The sequence below is a fragment of the Pocillopora verrucosa genome, chromosome 14 (assembly GCF_036669915.1).
Source record: "Pocillopora verrucosa isolate sample1 chromosome 14, ASM3666991v2, whole genome shotgun sequence".
In the NCBI taxonomy this organism is placed as follows: Eukaryota; Metazoa; Cnidaria; class Anthozoa; order Scleractinia; family Pocilloporidae; genus Pocillopora; species Pocillopora verrucosa.
In genome coordinates, this window is record NC_089325.1 from 9,610,202 (window position 1) to 9,633,285 (window position 23,084).

The 23,084-nt window shown below is 40.3% G+C and overlaps 5 protein-coding genes across 5 annotated transcripts; all 5 read right to left on the reverse strand.

The window, feature by feature from the left end:
- Positions 1-912: 912 nt before the first annotated feature.
- Positions 913-4,024, reverse strand: LOC136278356 (mitochondrial disaggregase-like). Its single transcript, XM_066161944.1, has 8 exons — positions 3,413-4,024; positions 2,745-2,845; positions 2,438-2,552; positions 2,264-2,341; positions 2,077-2,132; positions 1,955-1,999; positions 1,564-1,671; positions 913-1,470 (listed from the first exon to the last, which is right to left on the reverse strand). The coding sequence occupies exons 1-8, from the start codon at positions 3,522-3,524 to the stop codon at positions 1,444-1,446; spliced, it is 642 nt and encodes a 213-aa protein (XP_066018041.1). The 5' UTR covers positions 3,525-4,024; the 3' UTR covers positions 913-1,443.
- Positions 4,025-6,193: 2,169 nt separating this feature from the next.
- On the reverse strand, positions 6,194-8,216 carry LOC131788460 (uncharacterized). Its single transcript, XM_066161932.1, has 2 exons — positions 6,389-8,216; positions 6,194-6,305 (listed from the first exon to the last, which is right to left on the reverse strand). The coding sequence occupies exon 1, from the start codon at positions 8,124-8,126 to the stop codon at positions 6,720-6,722; it is 1,407 nt and encodes a 468-aa protein (XP_066018029.1). The 5' UTR covers positions 8,127-8,216; the 3' UTR covers positions 6,194-6,305; positions 6,389-6,719.
- A 43-nt stretch (positions 8,217-8,259) lies between these two features.
- Positions 8,260-13,337, reverse strand: LOC136278232 (uncharacterized). The gene is made up of 3 exons (XM_066161718.1): positions 13,199-13,337; positions 8,388-13,115; positions 8,260-8,295 (listed from the first exon to the last, which is right to left on the reverse strand). The coding sequence occupies exons 2-3, from the start codon at positions 12,867-12,869 to the stop codon at positions 8,260-8,262; spliced, it is 4,518 nt and encodes a 1,505-aa protein (XP_066017815.1). The 5' UTR covers positions 12,870-13,115; positions 13,199-13,337.
- Positions 13,338-17,616: 4,279 nt separating this feature from the next.
- Positions 17,617-21,155, reverse strand: LOC131797830 (mitochondrial disaggregase-like). The gene is made up of 12 exons (XM_066161719.1): positions 21,152-21,155; positions 20,810-20,910; positions 20,505-20,619; positions 20,331-20,408; positions 20,144-20,199; positions 19,616-19,723; positions 19,471-19,524; positions 19,184-19,331; positions 18,810-18,880; positions 18,493-18,612; positions 18,287-18,391; positions 17,617-17,862 (listed from the first exon to the last, which is right to left on the reverse strand). The coding sequence occupies exons 1-12, from the start codon at positions 21,153-21,155 to the stop codon at positions 17,617-17,619; spliced, it is 1,206 nt and encodes a 401-aa protein (XP_066017816.1).
- LOC136278355 (uncharacterized) lies at positions 20,575-22,115 on the reverse strand. The gene is given in 2 exon segments (XM_066161943.1): positions 20,575-20,619; positions 20,810-22,115. A coding segment is annotated over 1 exon segment (687 nt). The 5' UTR covers positions 22,078-22,115; the 3' UTR covers positions 20,575-20,619; positions 20,810-21,390.
- Between the last annotated feature and the right edge of the window lie 969 nt (positions 22,116-23,084).

Sequence of the window (23,084 nt, forward strand, 5' to 3'; positions counted from 1 at the left end):
AGATGTTCACATGCTGATCACGTGTTATCTTGATGATGATTGACGTTGTCATGCACGGACAGGTCCGGGTCACATGACGAGCACGAGATTTTCCTTTGCCGGTCGCTCTGTATTTCAACGTGTTTGGATTACGATCACCTGAAGCGTTATAGCGCAAACGCTCGAAATACTTACAGACGCATACACAAGTCGTATTGTTCGCGGCCAGTCCACACTAAAAGATGTTATTGAGCAGTAATTTTGGACCGGATTGAGTCGCGAACTGTGTATCCGTTGTAGTTTCTGGTGATTTCTGCCGTTTTAAGCTTGCTTTACCATCACTGTTATTCACATCATCTACTTTTATTACGTTGATAAAATCTGTACAGACATCACACAAACCAACTCGCGCACAAAATAAGAAGAGTATATTGAAGGCTTGAAATTATATTACGATCGATTTTCATCAAGAAATGGGCCAGGAATTTTCCACAATAGTGCAAATAATCGTGAAGGCTGATCGAGGAAAAGCGATTGCGTGACGCTCGGTAAGCTGTAAGATGACATGTTATTATTTACCAGACGTAAAAACTCTTCAGATTCTCAGTCTGCATTTTATACCCACTCTGCAGTCTCCAGTCTATATTTTGTATCCGGTCTGCTGTCTGCATTTTGTACTAACAGGTATCTGTGGCACCAATACAGTTTATTTTTGGTTACATTTATTCGCACAACACACATAATCTACCACAAAATACCTGTGTGTGAGGTAATTCGACATTTTCGTTCTTTTCCACGTTAATGCTCTTCTTTCCTTTTGTAAGAATGTAGACCACAAGTAATCCACCCACCCTACAAAAAATAACTCTTGCATGCATAGCGTGCCTATGTTTTGAAATAGGTGTATGCCCTTAGCCAGACTTGAGCTCACTATTTCAGTATACTAACCCGACACCCGTAGTATCACTACACTTGATTCCAAGGATCCAGTACCATCCAGGTATCCCAGTTACCCTGCTCACAGGGTCTAGTTTCAGCTGAGGCTATAGAAATTGAGGATGTGGATGTGGATGTGGATCCCCAGACCAAAGGCTGTCAAACTGATAACTGTCTTGTGGTTGACAGGTCATGTCAAACAGATATGACCTTGGCAGATTTTGATCCTCAACATGGGTACATCCAATCCATTACTACTGAGCTCCACGACTGGAAAAAAAACTGCCTTGCAGTTGCAAATTTCTCAGAATGGATTTAAAGATAATGATCAGAAAACAAAATTTTACTCGGGTTTACCCAGTTATTTAATGCTGATTCATGTTTTCAACCTGTTGACTCCTAAGATATCAACAACTCCAATGAATGCACTGTGTCAGTTTCAAGAGTTTTTGTTGGTACTGATGAGACTTAAACTAAATCTACCTTTTCAAGATTTAGCATACCGTTTTGGAGTTTCGGCATCAACTGCTACAAGAATCTTCTATCGGTGGATACCTATAAAAAGACATTAAAAAATGAGATGAGCCCAGTGATTTTAGTCACACAAAAAAAAACGTCTAAGAAAACTGAGGATCTTTTATTTCTTACCTCGTCAAATAACACCACAGCGTTTGGACACTTTATGAGTTCCTTTGTCAATTGTCCGCCTTGATCGTGTCCAAGGTAACCTGGTGGTGCACCGATCATTTTCGCAACCTTGAAAGAAAGATGTTTAAGTTCCAGTTTAAGCGCTATTTGTTTGAGTGTAAAACCGAAACCAAAGCAAGTACAACAGCCAATAAAAACAAAGGAAAATATCACAACAAGCCAATGGGAATTGAGAGTCTCTGGGGAATCTTGAACTTTTTTAGTGCCCCACTATCCCCCCCCTCTCCTCTTGGCTACCCCTATAAACCTTTTACCTTAGTTGTCTATGTCAAAGGAAAGTTTCCTTTTTCTGAGAACGTTCTTTGAGTTTTTCATTTAAATCAACTCTTACCTCATGCTTTTCTTGGTATTCAGACATGTCCAGTCTTACCAAACACTGGGAGAGAGAAAGCAACTTTTAAATACTTCAACAAATTATTAACCAAATACAATTGAAAATAAATCCTGCACTACCTTCCTGTTGTCTTTATGAAGACAACGAGCCACTTGTTTGGCAAGCTCTGTTTTTCCTACAGGAAGGAACATTCAAAGAGAATAATGAAACGTCACAGTAATTAATAATGAAATATCAGATCGCGTATGTTTTGTGACTAAATTCATGTGTAAACTAAATATGTTCCAAAAAAGCACTGAAATTTACCAATCCCTGAAGATCCAAGAAAGAGAAACACAAGGGGATGTTCTTCATCATACCAACCATTTTCTCTTCTACGAATTGCTGCAAACAAATGAAAAACAGAGTCAGTAGAATATTACTCCCAAAATTGCCAAACTGTAGTCTTCCAAACTGATTTTGTCGAATAGAAAATCATACCTGCAGCAACTGTGAGAATGGCTCCTTCTTGTCCTATAATATTGTCTTTCAATCTCATCTCCAAAGGATAGCACCAACTTTCCTCAATCTCTCTCCTCTCTTTTCCTTTCAAACACTGAAAAACAAGTTGTGTCATTTCAATTACAAAATACAGCTGCAATATCCGTTATTTCTCTTGATTGAAATTTTACCATCTTTTAATATTGACGATACAATTAAAAAAAATATTGTGATATTTGCTCTATACAATGCAAGCACAGCTCACAAAAATTTGAAGGATAGCTTCAGATAGACGTTAACATCGTACCATATCCTTTATTTTAGTCCAGAATCCTATCATGCTTCCAGTACCAGCATATTCTACCGCTTGGTAGCCTGAGTTATTATCCTTAGGGGTTGTATCAGCTCCTATTGGCGATAAACAAAAAAACAAACAGACAGACAAGTAAGAAGAATAGCAAAATGTTATCATAAATAGTAAAAAGACCTTTTGATAAAACTAATAATTGCTAACTAGGAAGTGAATTGCTTGATACACAACACACTTAATTCACCTTTTAGGCTTTAGATTTCACGTGTAGTGTCACGTGACTTTTGATGTAAACAAACCGCGAATTGAGTCTACCACCCACTACCCGTTTACGAACTCATTTCCACTATCGTGAAGCGTTTCTATGCTCAAAATTGACGTCTTTTTTGTTTCATGTGTTTGATTATATATCAAGCGAGTTGATATTTCGTTACTGCTACAGTAGATGCGAAGAATGTGGCAGGAATGTTCCGGCACGGAATAATCAAACTAGTTCTGCGTGCGTACAGCGATGTATCTGATTAAGTATTTTCAGGGCGTTAAGCGCGTAGATTGTCAAATAAAATCACGTCTAAGTTAGTTTCGAGGTGATGGCACATATTTATGGCTATCTGGGTCATCGCTGAAAAAAGACTGTATGGTCGCAATAATTCTATTTTCAGTACCCAGATCAGTAACGAGATCAACTGGGCATCCACAATACTCTCCAACAGCATCAAGAAAATAGGCTGCCACGTTGTTTGGCTGGTTATTGGATCGCATTACATATAACCACATGATCTTCCTGCTCCTGCAACCATAAATCGGAAAAGCCGAATTGTTTCAGTTTATCATAGCCATCGCAATGCCATGAGTAGTTTGAACCTGGGTTTTGATAAATCCTCCTCCTCAGGCGGGGTGCTTTTCTTAATTCAGAGCCTTACGGGTCCATCTCTCGAAGAAGTTCCTTTACAACGACGCGCGATTCTCTGGTGCCTCTTAGCTGTAGTGTGTGCCACACCGACCTGTACTCTTGTAAAGATCCATGGCCGTCAATAATAGTTGGGACAGATGCTCTGACCTGATCGATATTGTATTCTGGTTGTTGTCTCCTAAGACCGTAACTCTTGATTCGTCTTTTCAAGGTTCTTAGGCTCATTTCAATGCCATGGTTTTTCAATAGGAGCAAAATTATTTCTTTGTACTCAAAGCCTCTGAAAAAAATAATAGCGAATGAAGCTTTCTTCGCTGTCCTGCTCGGCGTCGTATTCCCCAGTCTCATCATCATCGAATTGAGTTTCCGCCATATTGCTATAGGGGCTAGGTAACCGCTCATCGCTGAAAGATTCACTTCCGGTCTACCGTGACTGAAACTTGCTCGAACTGGCTAGTGCTGTTTCTTACGGTTGAGAGAACACGTGAAATCGAAAAATTATGCACTAAGAACCAACAAATTATTAACAAGCATCTGAACTCGATGAGCCAATCGAGAAATAATTAACTGTCTCAACATCGGATACTAAATCAGTAAAAAGTGGCGATCCACCCAAAAAATTAAATTTATTAGATTTTTTGCATTTGTTTACAACATTCATAACATCGATCACTAATGATGTTTCTTCTCTGTCCGACTTAATGAATATAACAATAACATACATCAAAGCTTAAAAATATTACAATGATTGTTCTCATACTTATAGCATTTTATTTGAATCAATCGTACCTGAGCTCCAATAGAAAATTCCTCCACACGCTGTGGCGACAGCTCCTCCTGCTACTATTACCACTCGTAAGATCTTTTTGGGAGGAAGAAAGAACCTTCGCCATCTCGATAAATTTTGTGAGCTAAACCTTGGGGTCATTTTTGTGAAGGTATGGCTTTTAAGGAAATTTGACCCATATGAATAAAATAATTTTCCACGCAGAAGACAAGTCATTTCGTTGTTCCACTACACTTCTGTGAATACTTTCTAAGAAGTAATACGATTTAGCAAGCTCAAGTTTATTTTTAGAAGTCCTCTGACGTATTGTGATACAATGGCCAATCATATCTTCGAAAATAACTAAGCGACTTTCGACCAAAGGATGCGTTATTGTTACGCTTCATTTGCAGTCTTATTTCCATTCTTCATTGATCGACTTGCGACTCCAATGACAACATTTTACCCTCAAGCCATGACAAAAGCATAAGGTGGCGTCCTAGCACAATTGTTTTATTTTCTTTAACAGTTAAAGATTGCTTTCTCCTTGCACTGTTGAGAATTCACGAAGGCATATCTCAAAACCAAACAAATAAGTATGGGAATCTCGATTGAGCAATACCTGTCAAGTATTGGCTCTCATGACAATTTCGTGAAAACCAAGGATATCTTATCACGTTCTAATAATCATTTTTGGAGTTTAATGTTTTTGATGTTCTATTTAAATGTATTTTACTTGCCAGTATTGAAACAAGTTGTTGAACAACACAAAATGTGGAATGATGTGATGTTTTGGTTTTCACAAATGATTTTCTACAATGCCAATTTTCCATTGCTTATAAGGCAGGCAAATGATGTAGAGGAAAATCCAGGCCCTACAATATTTGATGTCATCGAACCAACAAGAACAATATGTGCTGACTACAGTTAAGGAAATGAGGCTCTCTTTGGTAAAAATGCTGGTAAGTAATGTGTAGCAATGTCAATTACTGCTATTATTTACCATCACATAGAAGATATCAATTTGTGGACTTCTTCCACTTTGAATAATATTCTTACCATTGGAAATTCAATTTGACAGCCTATTTAAATGAAATTATATTTTCATGTTTACATAGCTAAACCAATTGAAGTCACAAACATCTAACACCTAACCTGACACTGCGGTTTGTTGTTAACATGGTGCTAAGTATCTATTGTGATTGATTCCAAACTTTGGGGAGTAATCCATTGAAACACAGTAACAAAGTGTTTTTGCTTTTATTAAAATATGAATAGGAGCCTAGTGCTTTAATGTTAACTGAAATGTGATTAGTGTATGTTTTCCAAGTTATGGCCAGAATTATTCAGACCTTAACATTTTATGACTTCCTTCAAGCTTGGCAGTCTTCTAGATTCTCTTCATAATGATTCAGATAAGCATTGGTATCTATACTTGGTAGCAATACATGTGTATTAGGCCTTTATTTGGTAGACTACAACTCCTTTTCAGTTACTTGTTTGGCTTGGTGAATTCATCACAATACTGATATACATGAAAAATTACACTTTTGATCGGCTGAAAATAGCTAGGTGCCTTTTTCATTTATCATTAGTGAAAAAGTAATAACTCATGTACAAAATAATATAAACTAGGCTCAGCAACAATAGATCACATAAGAAACCATCAGATTTACACAAAGTAGGTTGTTCTGATTGATACATGCAGTAGCTGACAAAAATAAAAAAAGCTTGTATACTTTTATGTATATTGATGAACACTAACAAAATTGCATTTGTGCACGCATAAAACGGTACGACAACACAAACTTGAACACGCGTACTTGTAATTATGAAATGGACTTTACAATCTTGAACGAACGTTGTACGGTTTCGAAAACTAAAAGGAAACAAAGGAAATTTACAACTATAAATACGGAAAAAGGCTAGACAAACAAGAAACGAAACCAAAAAAAAACTTACGTTTGTGTCCTTATAATATAAACGATGACGTTAAACGGGCGTTGAAACGATTCTCCACTTCGATCGAGCACATGTATTTTTTAACTCGCAGCGCCTCTCGGGATCTAGCTAATGAGTGCGTGACATCACGCATAACGGCAGTAACATTCCCGACCCCTTAAGCGATGCTTAACATGGAAAGTTCTTAGCTACAAAATAAAGTAGTAATTATGAAAAATAACTTGTCATGTCCTTTGCTAAAGCTAACGGGTCTAGTCCGTCACACAATCCGCTTAAAGAAATAGGGACTATGAATATTCCATGAAGGTTCAGCCCTTACGAGCTTCCTGTTTCATTGTTCATTATCGAGGCACGATTGTTCTTCCTTAGCTAGCAAGAGGACAACCTTGTCAACTGGTCTGCGTAGTTGGGAGGTTTGGGTCTTCAAATGAACCGTGCGTACCAACCCCTTCTTGTCTGATTCCGCGCTTATGACTCGTCCCATCGGCCAAACACTCCTCGGGCAGTTGTCGTCTTTCAACAGGACAACGTCTCCGACAGCTAGATTCCGTTTGGGACTGTTCCACTTCGAACGAGGTTGGAGAGTTGGGAGATATTCTCTCTTCCAACGCGTCCAAAATAAGTTTGCCAAGTACTGCACTCTCCGCCAGCGCCGCCTCATATAGACATCTGCGCGTTGAAAAACTCCTGCTGGGGGAAGTACAACGCTGGTTTTCATCGTCAGGAGATTGCTGGGACTTAGTGGGTTGAGGTCATCGGGATCACTCGAAGCGAATGTTAGCGGTCTCGAGTTAATGATAGCTTCAACTTCACATAGTAGAGTTCTAAAGGATTCGTCATCCAGACGGGAGCCATGCTCATGGAGTAGAACAGTGAGTACTTTGCGGGTAGTGCGAATCTGCCGCTCCCAAATGCCGCCCATGTGGCTGGCACTCGGTGGGTTGAAAATCCAATCTGTACCCTCTAGATGCAGCCTGCTTCTGATTTGCTCGTTGTTCATTTCGTAAACTGCTTGCTGTAACTCTGTCTTGGCGCCTACAAAATTTGTTCCGTTGTCGCTCCGGATCTCTCGGATAGGCCCACGACGAGCAATAAATCGCCTCAGAGCCTGGATAAATGAATCTGTTTCGAGAGAATTGGCGGTCTCAATATGCACTGCTCTACTTGCTAAACATGTGAAAAGGCATCCGTACCGTTTGAGTCCCTTTCGACCTTCTTTGATCATGTACGGACCGAAGTAATCCACGCCAGTATACGTAAATGGCGGGGCTGGAGTCACTCGGTCTTTAGGCAAGTCAGCCATTTTCTGTTCAGCGACAGGGGCACGATTACGGCGACAAGTAACACAATTTGCGATTAGGTGACGAACAGCAGCATTGGCACCGGTGACCCAGTACTTCTCCCTCAATTTAGCAAGTGTGTGACCGCGGCCTGCGTGTGCTAGGCGTTCGTGTAGGCGTTTGATAATCAAGTTCGTAACGTGACTCTTGCGAGGTAAGATGATGGGGTGTTTCGTTTCTTCTGGAAGATCGTCAGCGCGGCTAAGGCGGCCACCAACACGAAGGAGGCCTTCATGAATGTAGGGATCCAGCCGAGTTAGGGAACTTGCTTTCTTCAGCACCATTTTCTTTTGCTTTGCCCGACCCCGTTCGTCTCCACCGCCTTTGTCACTGACTTGTCTGAGAGCGTCAAACTCTCTACTGAAGGACTGCAACTGTACGAAGCGAAGGATGGCCATCTCGGCCTCTTCAAACTCTTGAACTGAGAGCGGTGCGCAGCAGTCACCCACTACCTTCGTTTCAGCTTGTAGTGACTTCACGCCCGACCTTGCCTGACCACGGTCCGAATCTATCTCGAGAGAACCCTGGCCTCTAATCTCCTTCCGTTTTCGCAATACAGCCTTGATTCTAAGGAATGCGGCCACCGACAATCTCAGGCGATACCAACTCGAGTGGTATTCTATTAGTTTGTTAACTGACGTAGCCGTGGCTTCCATTACCATGGTACCGGCGGAAGCAACTTTTCTGACCTCAGGGTCGTCATCTGGGACCTCACCGACTGGAAAGGGCTGCTGCGGCCAGTCCTTTTCTGATTTCCCTAGGAAGTGTGGACCATTTGACCAGCGTTGCTGCTGCAGAAGTCCAGCGGCGGAAAGTCCTCTTGAGGCATCATCTGCCGGATTGCTACTGGTGTCCACGTATTTCCACTGCATAGGACTAGTGAAGTCCCTGATCAATTGCACACGATTTGCCACGAATATCTGAAACCTCCTCCGCTCGTTTCTTATGTAGCGGAGAACCGTCGTCGAGTCGGTGTGATAGATGATAGACTCAGGCTTAACTTCAAGCTCTTCATACAGCATTTGTCCCACGCGAACAGATACGGTTGCTGCAGTTAATTCTAAGCGTGGGACTGTTACGGCCTTAATGGGTGCAAGACGAGCCTTCCCCATTAAAAAGGAACAATGTATGCGACCCATGTTATCCATTAGACGTAGGTAGGCAACGCATCCATACCCCACCTGGCTTGCATCGGAGAACAGATGGAGCTGTCTGGAGACAACTGGGCCAAAACCCGGCGGTTTGTGACACCGATCAATGTGAAATTGCTCTAGTAACGGAAGCTCTCCACACCATCTTAGCCATTTACTGCGGCAGTCTTCCGGAATGTCGTCATCCCAGTCGAGATCTTCATTGCGGCAGAGATCCTGTAACAGCTTCTTCGCTAGAAGTGTGAAAGGAGCGATGAAGCCCAGGGGATCAAAGATTGATGAGATGGTGGACATGACTCCTCGTCTTGTAAACGGTTTGCTGTTAATGACGATTCGAAATCCAAAACAATCTGATTGTACGCACCACTGTATCCCTAAGGCACGCTCGATAGGGAGGTTGTCACAGTCAAGAGTTATTGATCTGACTTCTTTCGATCGCTCATCCTCTGGTATAGACTCTAAAACTGCACGACTATTGGAAGTGAATTTGGTGAGGCGGAATCCACCTTTCTTACAGGATTGCCGAAGACCTTCAATCAGCTCGACTGCTTTACCTTCCGAGCTTACGGAACGTAGACAATCGTCCACATAAAAGTTATTTCGCAGCGTGTCAGCAACCAAGGTACCGTACTTATCTTCGTTATCCCTTGCGGTTCGCTTAAGGGCAAAGTTAGCGACACTTGGCGACGAGGCCGCTCCAAATAAATGTACAACCATCCGATACTCTTGTAGCTCGGCTTCTAGATTGCCATCTGGCCACCATAAGAAACGGAGGTAATCATACTGTTCAGGAGGAACTGTAACCTGGTGGAACATGGATTCCACATCTCCCATGAAGGCTACGGGGTCTTCACGAAATCTGGTTAGCACGCCTACTAGGGAGTTTGTCATATCTGGACCTTGCATCAGACAGTCATTGAGCGACACGCCCTGAAACTTTGAACTACAGTCAAATACGACGCGTATTTTTTCTGGTTTTTTCGGGTGATACACCCCATGATGGGGTAGATACCACACCTTGCCTGGGTTCGGTATCAGCAACTCATTTGGAACTCTTTGTGCATACCCTTTGGCGATGACATCGTTTACGAAGGAAACGTAATCAGAGCGGTATTTAGAATCTCTCAACATCTTTTTCTTCTGCCAGTTTGCTCTTTTGATTGCTTGCTCCTTATTGTTGGGCATGATAATATCGCTATGTCGCAATGGAAGAGGAACTTGGTAGTGGCCGTCGACAACTTTCGTCTCCCTTTCAACCATAGTTAAAAACTTTCTGTCTTCTTGAGAAGGCCCACGCTCGTCCGGTGCTTTGCTTACGGTGTGATCGTTGAAGTCCATCTGCAACATTCTGAGCAATGACGTTGGAGCAATGATTTCCTTCGGCGTTTCCACTTCTCTCACTGTAATTCGGTTCGCGATTATTTTGTCCTTGTCATGATCAGTTCGGATATGGAGAGGTCCACAGACTGTCCAACCATGGCGGAGACGGAGGGCAAATGGGCCATCGCTTCGACAAGGTACAACTTCTAATGGTTCTAAGGCAGGCGGGCAATTGCTGCCAATGAGTAGTCCAATCTCCAGGCGAGGCTCAAGCTCAGGGATTTTCTTCGCAACCTCGGAAAGGTGTGACCACTGATTTATGAGACTGGGCGTGGGAATTTGGTGATGTTCTGCTGGGATTTCATCTCTTGTGTATGAGCGAGGCAACTCAATGGGATTCTCATCATCTAGGCTCGTAACGATAAGATCGTCCAGAATGATGCTTTCCACTTGACTCTGTCCATGCATGGTGGTGAGTTGTAGCATAACCTTGACACCGTCTATTCCTAACTGTCTCCTGATATTTTCGGTTGCAAAACAGCCGCCACTACCATTATCGTAAAACGCGTACGTGACAACTGAATTGTTACAGCCCTTCTGTTTAACTTTAACTGGGAGTATGGCATGTAGCACTACGGACTCCTTGCAACTTGGTGCGTCCTGTACAGGTTTAGAGACATCAATGCGCCTATTGCTAACCGCTATAGATTGAACTTCCGTCGCTTGGGGTTTGTTACTGACGCTCTCTCTATTCATTGTGAAACCATCAATGTGCAATGCTGTTGGGTGCCGTTTCTTGCACTTCTTGCAGGTGCGTCTCTTTACACAACCTTTGGATACATGATCAGATTCGTAACAGGCAAAGCATAATTGTCTTTCGTAAAGAAATGTCTTCCTTTCATCCATGGTCCTTTTGAGGAATTCCGCACAATCATCCAGGTCATGGTTCTTGCTGCAGAAGGGGCACAACTTTTCCTTGCCACCAGCATTGTTTCGGTTCGCATGGTTTACAGCCTCTATGCCGGGAATGGTGATACCAGTGGCAAAACTGTTGCTTGTTTTAGTTGCTGACGAGGGCTTCTTCTTGCCATCTCTCCCACTGTTATCTCTGCGCCTTTCCTGGGTACTACTTAAAGCCTGCACGCCAAATACAGGGTCGTTCGCTGATTCGGCTGCTGACACCACAAAATCAGCGAGATCCTTAAAGCTCGCTATCCTTCCGTTCTCTTTCAATTTCGCAGCACGATCACGCCATCTTGACTGGAGATGCGAGGGAAGCTTTTTTGCAATGGTCTGCAGGTTCGTAGGATGATTTAACTCATTCATATGAGACACGCTCATCATAGCATTTTTACACTTAATCAAGAAAAGCGATAAACGCTTTAGTCCTGATGCGTCATCTGGCCGAACTGGGGACCATCCGAGAGCTTTGTTCACATAGGCCATTGAAACTTTAAAGGGATCCCCATATTCCTTCTCCAGTAACCTCCTCGCCTCCTTATATCCTTCAGAAGGGTCCATATGCAGACAGCCTCCAATAAGTTCTCGTGGTTCCCTTTCAAGATGTTGTTCCAGGTAGTATAAGCAATCTGCCGCCCTGAATGTTCTGGACTCTATCCTTGCCTTGAATGCCATGATAAAGGTTCCATATTCGATGGGGTCTCCTTTAAACTTGTGCACTTCAGGTTGAGGCAGAGTCATTGCTGCAGCCAGTTGCCGATGGGTTGCAATCATTTGCTCATTTTGCTGTCGCTGCATGGCCATCACTTCTTTGAAAGACCTTTCATGGGGTTCCAATCGATAGGGATCATCAGCTGCAGCGATAATTCCTTGTGGTACATCAGTGGTCCCGTTGTTAGCCGGAGGCGATATCTCGCCGGCTAGACTGTTTGAGTGAAACTCTGGGGCAGCAGGGTTGAGATGAGCGGCAGGTGTTGAAGCCATGAATTTAGGTTCACTTTGCTGGAGACAGGGAACAATACCATCCTTATTTTCTAGGTTACCATCATTTTCCAAATCGGCATAAACCCTTTCTCTGGCCTGGGCTTTCGCTATTTCAGTTTCCAGTTTCAAGGCTTCATCTGCTGCTCGTAGAGCTTGTTTGCGTTCTAGCATTTGTTTTTCAGCTTGTAATTCCGCTAGCTTAAGTTTCTCCTTTGCTCGTGCAGATGGCGTTGAGCTGGCTGAAGACTTCTTCGAACGGGTGCTAACACGGGACGATTTGGATGAAGCCGATTTTACTTCTGAGAGCAGATCAAGTTCTTCTGTTAAGCGACGTTCTGCTACATTCATCCATTCCATAACCTGTTTCCTAAATTCCAAAAATGACTTCTCCTTACTTTCATAGCGATCAAGTTCCCTGTCTTGATCCTGTTCGGAGGTCAACTGGCAATAATAAAGGTCACGTGCTTCTTGATACTCCTTGAATAATGTGTTCAATACAATAACCTCTGATTTCACTAAATGAAGATTGTTCTCATCTTCCATTAAGTTTGTGAGAGCATTCCTTTGCTTTGTCACAGCAGTCGTTTTGGCAGTTTGATCGTTTTTCAGTCGCCTTAATTTCTCTTCTTGACCCTTTTCAGTTAATTTCCTTACACGAGTATCGGGACAGCTTTCGTTCGGAGGAAACCCAGGCCCAGCGCCCTCAGCGACAGGTTCATCGTTCATGGTGGACTAGGCACTAATTAATCCTTCGGTAGTCGCTTCAAATTAGCGATGAGTGGCGAACAGTTCGCCCAACATTGCAAATAAACGTAGGATAAGTTCCAATAAACCAGTATGCGATGAGGGTTAAACTTTTCGAAACGAAATGTGCACGCATAAAACGGTACGACAACACAAACTTGAACACGCGTACTTGTAATTATGAAATGGACTTTACAATCTTGAACGAACGTTGTACGGTTTCGAAAACTAAAAGGAAACAAAGGAAATTTACAACTATAAATACGGAAAAAGGCTAGACAAACAAGAAACGAAACCAAAAAAAAACTTACGTTTGTGTCCTTATAATATAAACGATGACGTTAAACGGGCGTTGAAACGATTCTCCACTTCGATCGAGCACATGTATTTTTTAACTCGCAGCGCCTCTCGGGATCTAGCTAATGAGTGCGTGACATCACGCATAACGGCAGTAACAGCATTCCTAAGTAAGAATTCAGCTGAAGGACAAATTTTGATGGCACACACTTCATTTAGTCAATACTGTCAAATTTATCTGCCATCGGTTTGTTGATTTCCTATGAATGTGTATCTTTCATGTATACATTATGAATAATTAATAACATAATTTCTCATATGATAAGCACTTGTAAATTTTTCAAATACTTTAAACTGCACACATGCTATGAGCTCAACATTTGTTGTTTGTAAAATATTTACTTCTGCTTATTTAGAATAACAAAGTACTCTTTAATTAACTTAGCTTAGACTTTGTTGAGTTTTTATGAACTCAAGACAGTTCAATGGAACTAACATTTGTTACGTTTATAGTTAAAAGTTAGAGCTCCTTGATGTGGAGTAGATAACCATCAGGTATCCTCAGAGACCCAGGGTTCTAATCACATCTGTAGACCCCTGAAAAGCACAGTCTTAACAGATCAGTTCCAAACTGTCACAGTCATTCTGAATTTTGATTGGTGCTAGAAGTTCAATCTTGTTCTGGCAAATGAGAGTGAAGCAGGTCTCACAAGTCCTCTTGTGTGCTCTAACACAAAGTGATACATGAAGTTCAGTTGCTTACCCTGGTTGGTTTGGACCTTTTTGTACAGTAGATTAGCACTTTGCATGATGATGTGAAGTCGACCATTTGCATGATGATGTCAAGTTCACCTATTCATTTCTCCACACAACTTGAATTTGGTAGACTCACTGGCATGAAATTACAATTTCAATAATAAGAAAACTTGAAAGCTTCTGGTAGTTTACATCATATGATACCATCATGAACTTGCCTGTACATTGAACTCTGCTGTGTTTAAGTTATGTCTCTGATTACTGTTCCTGAAATATATTATGGTGACACTCTATCTCTATTGAACTTTCTGTTAAATAAAACCTCCAGGTCAAATTGTAAATCTTATAGGGTTAAAAATTATTAGCAACGTTAATGTAATGTTACTTCAGAGTACTTAACTCAACAAATGATTCATTAAAATATTGCTTGTGTTCTAATCTTGTATTGCACCTATCTTTTTTCTCTAGACTCTTCCATTTGCAAACTCGTATCTACCTACCTCAACTAAATTTTTCTGTGTTCTTTATTGAAAATACAGTCCTACAAAACCTAAATACAATAATTATAGTAAACATTTTGCTCTCAACCAACTGAAAGTTAAACTTTATGCCCGAATGGACAAAAGAAACCTACACTCAGCATTGTGTTACTTTACATGTAATATGTATTGTCCAAAATTAGTCATACATTCAAACCAAATCAAGCTCCCAATGGCTTCCAGTGTAGATTACATCATTTCCCGAATGTCCCTGCCCTTCTGCAAAGTTTTTTCCTTGTGTACTGGTACACAAAATGTCAAAAACATTCATATGAGATTCTTCCCTAGAGTTCATTTCACATCAATTGCCGTGGAAAAGACAATCAACCTACAAACTTCAGAAGTCAATTCCACTTTGTTACATAAACATAATGACTGAATCTATCAGACCACTATGGGAGATTATGCTGATGTTTTTTCAGTTCCTTAAATCCTCAGGTTACATGTGCAACCTTTGTTGTCAAAATGAGACCTCCACAACAAAGTTTGGCCAATCATCTTCAGAATGAACATTTCAGGACTTTTGTATGCTAGTTATCTTGTTTTATTGATGAACAGGATCAATATTGAAAACTATCTGATGGCAATCAGATATTAGCTCTTCTAATAGAAATCCAATGAGACACCAGATACTAAAAAGCAGCTCAATTTCGTAAGCCACACATGTACGCATCGCGGACCTTTTTTTTTTAGTACTGATTCTAAATCATTGCGGGATTTATTGCACTTTTGGGTGGATTTGTCATAATTTACCCTGTTAATGACAAATTCACACTGATCAAATCGAAAATCGGGGTAAAGATGGCGATGGCAAGTTAGTAGGATGTATTCCACCTAAAGGACGAGTTTCACAGAATTTACCTCGTTTTTCTAGAATTTGCTGATCAAATGAAAAATCTAGGTAAAGATGGCATATGGGAACTTAGCTTGTTAGCCACTTGCGGATGAATTCGTAAAATTTATCCCGTTTTTCTAGAATTCATTGAAAAAATGGAAAATCGGGTTAAAGATTGGATATGGCAACTTGGGATCTATTTCATTTGGAGGATGAATTCTCAGATTTTACCCCGTTTTTTGTCAAATTCACTGAAAAAAAAATAGAACTTCGGGTATTATTTACTTGTAACATGAATGCTCAGAATTTACGTACCCCGTTTTTCTCAAATTCGCTGATCAAATGGGAAATCGGGGTAAAGATGGTATATGGGAACTTAGCGTGTTAGCCATTTGCGGATGAATTTGCAGAATAAATCCCGTTTGTCTCGAATTCATTGAAAAACATGAAATGGAAAATCGGGTTGAAGATTAGATATGGCAACCTGGGATCTAATCCATCTTGAGGATAATTTTTTGATTTTACCCCGTTTTTCTAGAATTTGTTGAAAAAAATGGAAAATCGGGGTAAAGATAGCGTATGGGAAGTTTGGGTATTATCCACTTGTAGCATGAATGCTCAGAATTTACCTCGCTTTTCTAAAATTCACTGATCAAATGGAAAATCGGGGTAAAGCTGGCATATGGGAACTTCGGGTATTAGCCGCTTGCGGGCCGAATTCTCAAAAATCATCCCATTTTTCTAGAATTCAGTGAAAAAAAATTTGAATTTGGCACCTTAGGATCTGTTCCACTTGAAGGACGAATTCTCGAAATTTACTCCGCTTTTCTCGAATTCACTGAGAACATAAACTTTTTTTTAAAATTTGTAATTTTTTCTATCTTTCGTTTTTAACTAAGACTAATTAGGACTTCTTCAAGGAATGATTACATTTCAAGAGGAAAAGTTTATTATAGAGCACGTTGGTGTGCCTAAGTTTTGAATTTCTATGGAAATTAATAATAACTGAAAGCGGGCGTTACAAAAAAATCCTAATTACAATTAAGTTATTGCGTATTGCTTTATTTTGGGGGGCTAACGATTAGCGCTAATCGTGGTATTCATCGCTGAAAAAAGAAATGGAAAAATCGAGATAAAGATGGCATATGGGAACTTAGGGTATTATCCACTTGCAGCGTAAATTCTCAGAATTTACCCCGTTTTTCTAGAATTTATTAAAAAAAAATGGGAAATCGGGTAATGATTGGATATGGAAAGTCAATAGGATAAATTCCACGTGAAGGATGACTTTTCAGAATGTGCCCCGATTTTCTGTAATTCATTGAAAAAAATGGAAAATCGGGGTAAAGTAGATTAATTGTGGCAAGTCAATAGAATATATTCCACTTAGGGGTGAGTTACTAGAATTTACCCCGTTTTTCTATAATTCCTCGAAAATAATTGCAAAATCAGAGTAGAGATGGCATAAGGGAATTACTGGTATTATCCGCTTGTAGCATGAATTCTCAGAGTTTACCCCGTTTTTCTAGAATTGATTCATTAAAAAAAGGAAAATCAGGAAAGATTTGACATGACAACGTAGGTTATATTCCACTTGCGGGATGAATTATAAGAATTTACCCCTGTCCTCTAGAATTCACGTAGAAAAAAAAAAGGAAAATCGAAGCAAAGATGGCATTTGGGAACTTCGGGCATTACCACTTGTAGCATGAATTCTCAGAGTTTACCCTGTTTTTCTGGAATTAATTCATCAAAAAAAGGAAAGTTCGGGGTAAAGATCGTCCTCGGAGACCCAGGGGCTGTGAGACGATTTCAAGTCAGGGCGGAAGAGCTCTTCTGCCCTTATTTAAAATCGACTCACAGCCCCTGGGTCTCCGAGGATGAGATTGGATATACTTCACTAACGGTATAGATTCTTATAACTTACCCCGTTTTTCTGGAATTCTTTTGGCAATGTTAGATAACTCGCTAAACTTATAGTGGAATAGGTTACACTTGTTGTAACCATTACACTGCATGTTATATTAAATTAAGGTAGGAAGCTACTTTAGTGATATCACTCCTACTTTCCTGTATTTTTCAGATTTGCTGGGTTATCCAAATGGTGCAATGGGTGCAGCAGGAGTAACTGTGATAGTTATTCATATTATTGTTGGTTTTTACATCTGGGTGGCTATACAAGAAGAAAAAGAACCAGCACCAATAAAACAAGATTAGAAAAGATGAGAATGATGTGTTTGCCACTCAAGACTCAAAATCCTCAAGACCAAGTGTTTTCAAATTCATTTCCGTTCCTGGGTCGTTAGTTGCTCACTTCCTCTTCTTCAATGAACAGTTTATCTTCAGAAATGAAATGGTTTCCAACATCAATGTCAACTTTCTTTTTTCCTTCCTTAATGAGCTGCAGTTTGATGGTAGGAGCTACTTCCTCTGAGTTCTGTCCAGTTTTATCTTTGGGGTAGCTCACTGTTAAGTATAGGGTGCATCCGCGACTTATCAACTCTTGCTCATGCGCATCAGCAAGTTGATTGACAACTCTTCTTTCAACCTGTATCACAACCAATAATTTTTGCATGAGAATAATTCAACTAATAGCAAATATTTAGGTGAGAGTCCTCCAACTACGAATATATTACCACACTACAAAGAAAGACTTTCTGCACTTTCCAACAGCCACAGCATTTCGTTTAATTTCAGACTGTGTTACCAGCATTTCCACTATTTGCCAGCAACATATTCTCCTCCCAACGGTGATTATTTCCCCCTCCATTTCATTGCTTATATGACAAAGTTTCATGTTACTTTCAATTTCTCATATGTTTGGCATTGAATTGTATCAAAACGCTTCAGTGGGGAGAAGAGAAAAAACCTGACAAAAAGCCGTCGAAAAACAAGGTGTGAGTATTTTAGTGGAGGAGGGGTGGGTAAAATTACTCCACAAGGTAAAGTTGTAAACACATAATCGATCTTACTTCGTGTTTGATTGACCTCGCACCGTAATGTACGTCGTAGCCATCAGCCAGTACATTCAAGACTTCTTTATCCCAAGTCATGTGGATATCGTGTCGATTCAACGCCTGTATTCAAACAAAGAAGAAATTGGGCAAGGACTTAGATTACTTCTTTAACAACTACTCAAGATCATTTACAAAATGTTACAAGAGAGCACATTACAGACCATTTTTGACCAGTAATCCAGCTCTTTTGTCACTAAGCTTAAAAGCTCTGGGCGTGAAAATGGCAGGAAGTACACAATCTCATTGATGCGACCCAGGAACTCGTCACGTCCGAATTGACTCTGTCGATACGAAGAGAAACAAAAAGCGCTAGAGAACATGTTATGATAACTACCCTTTAGCTTTAAAATAATGAATACTCACGAATTCTCAAGACATCACTCATTTTCTCAACTTCATAAACCCAGGTTTGTTGCAATTTATCGCTACGGAAATGTTTACCACGTTTGTTGCAATTTATCGCCAAAGGAATGTTTACCTTCAGAATAGGCTGGACCACTCTTTCTTTAAAATTTCTTGATAAAGTAACTTTTTCGCTGACTTCATCACCTGAAAAGAAACACAGTGATATCCAGCACATGCAACACGAGAAAGCATACACATTGCAAAAAAAAGAACAAACTTTTTCTTCCTGATACCAACTTTGGTTTAGTGTGTTTGTGTTAATTTTTTCCTCATTTTCCTCATTCCCCTCCCTTCTCCCATTGTATTCCAGCCAGACTGGCTATTATTTCACGAGTAACTTGAACGAGGTGCAAATTTGTGGTTAGAAATGTTGCACGTCTGTCCAAATTCATCCCGCATTTCGTCGTCCAACATCAGCGAAATTTAAGCCTCTACAACAAAACTCACCTTCTTGTCTTTGTTCAGCAGCTAGTTTTGCTTCTCTTCTCAGCTCCAATACGTGATTTGCTATTTCTTCACTAACAAGGTTTGAAGTCATCACAAAAATGGCGTCTTTGCATACAATTGTCTTCCCTTGTCCGTCCGTCAAACGACCCTGAATCAAAAACAGAGGTTTTTTCTTTCATCAAAACTTAAAAGAAGTAAAACAACAAAATGAAAAATTTTCAAACCTAGTATGACTCAAATTGAAGAAAAAAAAACAATCTACACTCAAATTTAAGTATAGATGCTACCTCGTCAAACAATTGGAGCATGACTGTTAAAACGTCTGGGTGGGCCTTCTCCACCTAAAAAGACATTAAAAAATGAGATGAGCCCAGTGATTTTAGTCACACAAAAAAAAACGTCTAAGAAAATTGAGGATCGTTTATTTCTTACCTCGTCAAATAACACCACAGCGTTTGGACACTTTATGAGTTCCTTTATCAATTGTCCGCCTTGATCGTGTCCAAGGTAACCTGGTGGTGCACCGATCATTTTCGCAACCTTGAAAGAAAGATGTTTAAGTTCCAGTTTAAGCGCTATTTGTTTGAGTGTAAAACCGAAACCAAAGCAAGTACAACAGCCATAACTGAACAAAGGAAAATATCACAACGAGCCAATGGGAATTGAGAGTCTCTGGGGAATCTTGAACTTTTTTAAAGAAGAGAATTCTGCCCCACTATCCCCCCCCCCTCTCCTCTTGGCTACCCGTATAAACCTTTTACCTTAGTTGTCTATGTCAAAGGAAAGTTTCCTTTTTCTGAGAACGTTCTTTGAGTTTTTCATTTAAATCAACTCTTACCTCATGCTTTTCTTGGTATTCAGACATGTCCAGTCTTACCAAACACTGGGAGAGAGAAAGCAACTTTTAAATACTTCAACAAAGTATTAACCAAATACAATTGAAAAAAAATCCTACACTACCTTCTTGTTGTCTTTATGAAGATAACGAGCCACTTGTTTGGCAAGCTCTGTTTTTCCTACAGGAAGGAACGTTCAAAGAGAATAATGAAACGTCACAGTCATTAATAATGAAATATCAGATCGCGTATGTTTTGTGAGTAAATTCATGTGTAAACTAAACATGTTCCAAAAAAGCACTGAAATTTACCAATCCCTGAAGATCCAAGAAAGAGAAACACAAGGGGATGTTCTTCATCATACCAACCATTTTCTCTTCTACGAATTGCTGCAAACAAATGAAAAACAGAGTCAGTAGAATATTATTCCCAAAATTGCCAAACTGTAGTCTTCCAAACTGATTTTGTCGCATAGAAAATCATACCTGCAGCAACTGTGAGAATGGCTCCTTCTTGTCCTATAATATTGTCTTTCAATCTCATCTCCAAAGGATAGCACCAACTTTCCTCAATCTCTCTCCTCTTTTTTCCTTTCAAACACTGAAAAACAAGTTGTGTCATTTCAATTACAAAATACAGCTGCAATATCCGTTATTTCTCTTGATTGAAATTTTACCATCTTTTAATATTGACGATACAATTAAAAAAAATATTGATATTTGCTCTATACAATGCAAGCACAGCTCACAAAAATTTGAAGGATAGCTTTAGATAGACGTTAACATCGTACCATATCCTTTATTTCAGTCCAGAATCCTATCATGCTTCCAGTCCCAGCATATTCTACTGCTTGGTAGCCTGAGTTATTATCCTTAGGGGGTGTATCAGCTCCTATTAGCGATAAACAAAAAAACAAACAGACAGACAAGTAAGAAGAATAGCAAAATGTTATCATAAATAGCGAAAAGACCTCTTTTGATAAAACTAATAATTGCTAACTAGGAAGTGAATTGCTTGATACACAACACACTTAATTCACCTTTTAGGCTTTAGACTTCACGTGTAGTGTCACGTGACTTTTGATGTAAACATACCGCGAATTGAGTCTACCACCCACTACCCGTTTACGAACTCATTTCCACTATCGTGAAGCGTTTCTATGCTCAAAATCGACGTCTTTTTTGTTTCATGTGTTTGATTATATATCAAGCGAGTTAATATTTCGTTACTGCTACAGTAGATGCGAAGAATGTGGCAGGAATGTTCCGGCACGGAATAATCAAACTAGTTCTGCGTGCGTACAGCGATGTATCTGATGAGGTATTTTCAGGGCGTTAAGCGCATAGATTGTCAAATAAAATCACGTCTAAGTTAGTTTCGAGGTGATGGCACATATCGATGGCTATCTGGGTCATCGCTGAAAAAAGACTGTATGGCTGCAATAATTCCATTTTCAGTACCCTGATCAGTAACGAGATCAACTGGGCATCCACAATACTCTCCAACAGCATCAAGAAAATAGGCTGCCACGTTGTTTGGCTGGTTATTGGATCGCGTTACATATAACCAGATGATCTTCCTGCTCCTGCAACCATAAATCGGAAAACCGAATGGTTTCAGTTTATCACAGCCATCGCAATGCCATGAGTAGTTTGGACCTGGGTTTTGATAAATCCTCCTCCTCAGGCGGTGTGCTTTTCTTAATTGAGAGCCTTCCTGGTCCATCTCTCGAAGAAGTTCCTTTACAACGACGCGCGGTTATCAGGTGCCTCTTAGCTGTAGTGAGTGCCACACCGACCTGTACCCTTGCAAAGATCCATGGCCGTCAATAACAGTTGGGACAAATGCTCTGACCTGATCGATATTGTATTCTAGTTGTTGTCTCCTAAGACCGTAACTCTTGATTCGTCTTTTCAAGGTTCTTAGGCTCATTTCAATGCCATGGTTTTTCAAGAGGAGCAAAATTATTTCTTTGTACTCAAAGCCTCTGAAAAAATAATACCGAATGAAGCTTTCTTCGCTGTCCTGCTCGGCGTCGTATTCCCGTCTCATCATCATCGAAATTGAGTTTCCGCTATATTGCTAGGGGCTAGGTAACCGCTCATCGCTGAAAGATTCACTTCCTGCGTGGTTTTCTTTCTAGTCGAAGACGCGTGGGAAGATATGCACTAAGAACCAAAAAATTATTAACAAGCATCTGAACTCGATGAGCCAAACGAGAAATAATTAACTGTCTCAACATCGGATACTAAATCAGTAAAAAGTGGCGATCCACCAAAAAAATTAAATTTATTAGATTTTTTGCATTTATTTACAACATTCATAACATTGATCACTAATGATGTTTCTTCTCTGTCCGACTTAATGAATATAACAATAACATACATCAAAGCTGAAAAATATTACAATGATTGTTCTCATACTTATAGCATTTTATTTGAATCAATCGTACCTGAGCTCCAATATATAATTCCTCCACACGCTGTGGCGGCAGTTCCTCCTGCGCCTGCTATTATTACCACTCGTAAGATCTTTTTGGGAGCAAGAAAGAACCTTCGCCATCTCGGTAAATTTTGTGAGCTAAACCTTGGGGTCATTTTTGTGAAGGTATGGCTTTTAAGGAAATTTGACCCATATGAATAAAATAATTTTCCACGCAGAAGACAAGTCATTTCGCTGTTCCACTACACTTGTATGAACTCTTTCCTTGGAGTAATACCCTTTCTCCGTAGTGCTTGTTTATAACTCCTCTGACGTAATGTGATACAATGGCCAATCATATCTTGCGATCGAGCGAGCGGTACGCGACCTGGGACTGGTTAAAAAATGACGACCCTAAAAGCCGGAACGGTGGAATGGCGGAATGGCGGAAAATGACCCCAAATCCTAAAATACGGAACGGTGGAAAATGACCCCAAATCCTTAAGCACGGAACGGCGGAAAATGACCCCAAATCCTAAAGCACGGAACGGCGGAAAATGACCCCAAATCCTAAAACACGCTTTAGGATTTGGGGTCATTTTCCGCCGTTCCGTGTTCGGGTCGCCCGGTTAAAAAACTCTAGT

What these genes read in the sequence shown, in the direction of transcription:
- LOC136278356 (XM_066161944.1), bottom strand. Translation starts at nt 3,524, where the DNA reads ATGTGGTTATATGTAATGCGATCCAATAACCAGCCAAACAACGTGGCA. An exon ending in CATTCTCACAGTTGCTGCAG is followed by an intron (nt 2,342 to 2,437) that starts GTATGATTTTCT and finishes ATTTGTTTGCAG; the next exon opens with CAATTCGTAGAAGAGAAAAT. An exon ending in AATACCAAGAAAAGCATGAG is followed by an intron (nt 1,672 to 1,954) that starts GTAAGAGTTGAT and finishes CTTTCTTTCAAG; the next exon opens with GTTGCGAAAATGATCGGTGC.
- LOC131788460 (XM_066161932.1), bottom strand. Translation starts at nt 8,126, where the DNA reads ATGGCCATCCTTCGCTTCGTACAGTTGCAGTCCTTCAGTAGAGAGTTT.
- LOC136278232 (XM_066161718.1), bottom strand. Translation starts at nt 12,869, where the DNA reads ATGAACGATGAACCTGTCGCTGAGGGCGCTGGGCCTGGGTTTCCTCCG. An exon ending in TTGCTTCCGCCGGTACCATG is followed by an intron (nt 8,296 to 8,387) that starts GTAATGGAAGCC and finishes CGCATTCCTTAG; the next exon opens with AATCAAGGCTGTATTGCGAA.
- LOC131797830 (XM_066161719.1), bottom strand. An exon ending in TTCATAAAGACAACAAGAAG is followed by an intron (nt 19,724 to 20,143) that starts GTAGTGTAGGAT and finishes CTTTCTTTCAAG; the next exon opens with GTTGCGAAAATGATCGGTGC. An exon ending in CGAGGTCAATCAAACACGAA is followed by an intron (nt 17,863 to 18,286) that starts GTAAGATCGATT and finishes GTTGTGATACAG; the next exon opens with GTTGAAAGAAGAGTTGTCAA.